At 39.7% G+C, this 5,000-nt stretch overlaps 1 protein-coding gene across 1 annotated transcript in view; it reads left to right on the forward strand.

Annotated features, from left to right (window-relative positions):
- LOC113815320 (uncharacterized) overlaps positions 1-5,000 on the forward strand; it is a 10,655-nt gene that overhangs the window by 840 nt on the left and 4,815 nt on the right. Inside the window, exons 2-4 of the mRNA XM_070135713.1 lie at positions 2,598-2,735; positions 3,182-3,275; positions 3,766-3,881. Coding sequence (XP_069991814.1) covers positions 2,598-2,735; positions 3,182-3,275; positions 3,766-3,881 — 348 coding nt within the window. The remainder of the gene's footprint in view (positions 1-2,597; positions 2,736-3,181; positions 3,276-3,765; positions 3,882-5,000) is intronic.

The following is a 5,000-nucleotide window of genomic DNA, read 5'->3' on the forward strand; positions in this document are numbered from 1 at the left end:
TAGACGATAGATAACAGACGATAGATAATAGACGATAGATGATAGAACGACAGAGAGAGCGAGACGATAGAAAGATAGACAGAGATGCAGACATAAAGACACAAAGCCAAGTTCAGCTGACTCACTATCTCTTGCTCAATGAACGAAATTCGCTTTCTCATTTCCTGTTCTCGACAGCATTACGCCGCAGCGCCTTCAGGGTTGGTACTTGTTCTGCTGATATATAGGTTATATGTCTCGTTCATGCGTTAGAACTGATATGCGTGAAAATGAAAGTTCTTTTTTTTTTTTTTTTTTTTTTTTGATTTTTTTTTTTAGATCGTTGGAGGTTATCGTAGTGTTTGTATTCATCTTTTTTTTTTTTAGATCATTGAGGTTTAGGTATGTAATGTATCTACATTTTGTGATATTATTTTAAATCTTTTGGGATTCATGTAAATGTTTCTATTTTTTTTTTTTTTTTCAGTGAGTAAATGTAATTCTTTTTTTCCCGGCGATTTGTTATTCTCCGTTTCATTATTTTTAGTTTTACATTATATCGATATTTTCAATGTCAAGTGCATCAGTTTTTTTATCACATGAATTGTTATTACGGCTGTTCACGGTGATATTATCATTACCTCTATCATTTTTTTTACTGCCACCACCATATTTGGTTAACGATACAGATTTCTATAGCGAAAGAAAAAAAAAAATCCCAGGCCATTGTTCCCTTCCCTGTTATTCGGCTGCAATCAAAACGTCCTTTAATTCTCCCTCAATAACCCATTTCTGACCCTTATTCCTCAATCAAAACCGGATGAGAGACTAATCATTCTCTTATTTCCCCGTTTTTTTTTTTTTTACTGGTCGTTTCATTGTTTGGGAAATTTTGGCGGGAAAAATAAGGGCTGATCAATTCCACTATTCGCCCCCTATCCTCTGTGCGAATTGTGCCTGTTGTTGAAACTTGTATTGTCTGTTTTCGTCTGTTTATCGGCATTGGGTTTAGACTCGTGTTTAGTAACGTAAAGAGGGAGAGGGAGAGAAAGACAGAGAGGAAGAGAGGTAGAGGAAGGGTGGGAGGGGGGAGGTAGGGGAAGACGGAAAAAGGAAAAAGGAAAAAAGGAGATGAGGAGAGGAGGAGAGAGAAGAGGGAGAAGGAAAGAGAGAGCAGGAAGAGGGAAAAGAGAAAAAGAGGGAAAGGGAGAGGAAAAGGGGCAGAGAGAAAGGAAGAGGGACAGAGAGAAAGGAAGAGGGACAGAGAGAAAGGAAGAGGGACGGAGAGAAAGAAAGAGGGACGGAGAGAAGAAAGAAAGAAGAGGTCAGATAGAAGGAGGGACAGAGAAGGAAGAGGGAAAGAGTGAGAGGAAGAAGAAAATAGAATGACGAAGAGGGAAAGAGAGATAGAAAGAGGGAAAGAAAGATGATAAGACAAAGAAAGGGATAAAAAGGGAAAAAAGGCAGACACTGGGAAAAGGAGAAGATGAGAAGAACAGGGAATAGAATGACGAAGCCAAAGAGGGAACAGAGAAGGCAGATGAGGATAGATTGATCAAGGCAAAGACAGGGATAAAAAGGGAAAAAAAGAGCGGAATAGGAAAAGAAAGATAGAAAGAGGGAACAAGAGGGAAAGAGGAATAGATAAAGAAATGGAGAGAGAAGTAGATGGATAGATTGATCAATACAAAAACAGAGAGAGCGAGAGAGAGAGAGAGAGAGAGAGAGACGAGAGTGAGAGTGAGAGAGAAGGAAAGAGAGAGAGAGAGAGAAGAGACAGACAGAGAAGAAAGAAGAGACAAGCAGGAAGCAGGCAGAACGAGCAGAGCCGAGAGAGAGAGAGGAGAGAGGCGAGAGAGCGAGAGAGAGAGAGAGAGAGAGGGAGAGAGAGAGAGAGAGAGAGAGAGAGAGAGAGAGAGAGAGAGAGAGAGAGAGAGAGAGAGAAAGAGAATGAAGAGAAAGAGAAGAAAGAGAGAGAGAGGAGTTGATTTCCCAGTGCGGAGTAAAAAACACAACTCTTGCTATCTAGTACGTTTTGTTGTTTTAAGAGTGGTTGTGCATTCCCCCATCATTTTCAAGAAAAAGTCACTGTTTCAGTTCTCATACTTACTTTTTGTATCATGAGACAAAGCAAAGATAATTAAATATAGAGGAAGAAGAAAGAGGTGACATAGTGGAAGGAGAGGAACGGCAGACAGTATGAAAGGAAAGGCCAGAGAAAGCTCTTTGAAGAGAGAGAGAGAGAGAGAGAGAGAAAGAGCGAGAGAGAGAGACAGAGAGAGAGTGAGAGAGAGAGCGAGAGAGCGAGAGAGAGAGAGAGCGAGTGAGCGAGAGAGCGAGACAGAGAGACAGAGAGACAGAGAGACAGAGACAGACAGAGAGAGACAGACAGAGACAGAGACAGAGATAGAGCCAGAGAGAGAAAGAGAAAGAGAAAGACAAGTGGGCCGTGCATAGTTAAACAACAATCCCACTCCCATCACTCCCCCCTCCCTCTCCTCCCCCTCCCACCCCACCCCGAAGTCAAACACCCAGCATCCCAACTAAAGAATTAATCAACCCCAGTCGAGACTTCCTCCTCTTCCTCCTCAAACTTCTCAAAACTTCCTTCCTCGCAGGCCATAGCAAACTGCCTCGGGGATGACGCTTATTACAGCTATTTGGGTGAAGTGGCGAGAGCAGAGAGACAGTGTAATGGCTACCTGCCCAACTACGGGAGTGTACTACCTACATCCCCGACCTTCACGGCCATTGTGGTGAGTTCGTTGCCTTTTTTTCTTCTTTTTTATCATTTTTATGGCTATTATTATTATCATCATCATTCTTATTATTGTTGTTGTTGTTGTTGTTGTTATTATTATTATCATTTTCATTATCATTATAATTATTATTTTCATTATCATTATTATTATTATTATTTTCAATATCATTATCATTATTAGTTCGGAGTAAGATGTGACATATCCTTTAATCTTCCTATTATATATATATATATATATATATATATATATATATATATATATATATATATATATATATATATATATATATATATATATTATTGTGTGTGTGTGTGCGCATGTTTATATTCGCATACATATGAATATTCACAATGCATCCTAGACACAATAAATCGTGTCAACATATGCACATAAGATGTATAGATTTTACAAATATGTCAAGACGTTGTTCCTGCTTCCAGAACACCTTGGGGGTCCCTGGAGGCTTCCCGCCGGGGTCTTTCCCTGGGCAGTTCCAGTACACAGGATTTCAGCCTCCAGTTGTCAACGGCAAGAAAATTTTTTTGTAAATATATTGTGTGAGAAAGTGTGCATGTTTCTGTGTGTGTTTGTGTGCATGTTGTTACTTAGAATTATTAGGTGTCATGTTTTATTGCTTATGTGTATGTGTGTGAGTGTGGAGTGGTGTATTTGTGTGTGTACGTGTGTGTGTGTGTGTGTGTGTGTGTGTGTGTGTGTGTGTGTGTTTGTCCTTGTGTGTGTGTGTGTGTGTGTGTGTATGTGTGTGCGCATGTGTGTATGTGTGTTTGTATGTGTTTTTTTTTGTATGTGTGCTTGTGTGTGTGTACATGTTTTTGTGTGCTTGTGTGTGTGTGTGCGTACTTACATGTGCGCGTGCAAGCGAACCCGTGCGTTTGCCTGCGTTTGAGCAGACCTTCCCCCACACATACGTAATCCCCTTGCACAACAGCACCAGATAACCACAGTTCCTCCCAGCCCCCACTAACCCCTCTGAGCCATTCCTAAGCCAACGCCCCCAACCCGCAGAAGCGCCAGGCCGGCCAGGGACCCATCTTCGACGCCGTGGCTCTCAGCGACGCCATCGGGAAGGTGCAGGCCGCCATCGGGAACTTCACCTGCGTTCTGAGGCTCCTGAATGCGGTGAGTCCGGAGGGGCTAGAGGAAGCCATGCGGTGTGTGTGTGTGTGTATGTTTTTATTATTTATGATTATTTATGATTGTGTGGATGTTTTTATTATTTCCCCCAAGGAGGGTTATGTTTTGGGTTTAGTTGGTTGGTTAGTTTCTTGGCTGGTTTGTAGGGATGTTTTTTTTTTATTATTTCCCCCAAGGAGGGTTACGTTTTGGGTTTAGTTGGTTGGTTAGCTTTAAAAAACGTTATTGTTTTTAGGGATGTTTTTTTTATTATTTCCTCTGCAAGGAGGGTTATGTTTTGGGTTTAGTTGGTTGGTTAGTTTGTTGGTTGGTTTGTAGGGATGTTTTTTATTATTTCCCCCAAGGAGGGTTATGTTTTGGGTTTAGTTGGTGGGTTAGTTTGTTGGTTTGTAGGGATGTTTTTTTTTATTATTTCCCCCCAAGGAGGGGTATATTGGGGTTTAGTTGGTTGGTTAGTTTGTTGGTTGGTTTGCAGGGATGTTTTTTTTTTTATTATTTCCCCCAAGGAGGGTTATGTTTTGGGTTTAGTTGGTTGGTTAGTTTGTTGGTTGGTTAGCTTTAAAACGTTATGGACAGATTTTATGGCTGTAAAACGTTATGTACAGATTTATGATTTTTTTTTTCTTTTTTTTTTTTTTACCAAGATTCCATTAAATTTTGGTGTTGATCCGAATCATGATCCGGATCCAGGATTCTTTAAAAATGATTGAATCAGTTCCCGGGACAACGTTTTGACGCTTGAATAATAATGTTGCCTTGGCGGAGGTATGCGCTCTCTGAGTGCTTCTTGTTTGTAATATAACTGCTCTGCTAACTTACACACACACACACACACACATATATATGCAGCACAGACACACACACACACACACACACACAGACTATATATATATATATATATATATATATCTCATATTATATATATATATATATATATATATATATATATATATCTTATATATGGTTAACACGTGTTACACACACACACACACTACCATATATATGTATGCATATACACACACACACACACAGTGTATTAATATATTAAATATTATTTTTTTTAGTCACATCTACACACATCTATATATATATATATATATATAT

The sequence above is a fragment of the Penaeus vannamei genome, chromosome 20 (genome assembly GCF_042767895.1).
Source record: "Penaeus vannamei isolate JL-2024 chromosome 20, ASM4276789v1, whole genome shotgun sequence".
Lineage (NCBI taxonomy): Eukaryota > Metazoa > Arthropoda > Malacostraca > Decapoda > Penaeidae > Penaeus > Penaeus vannamei.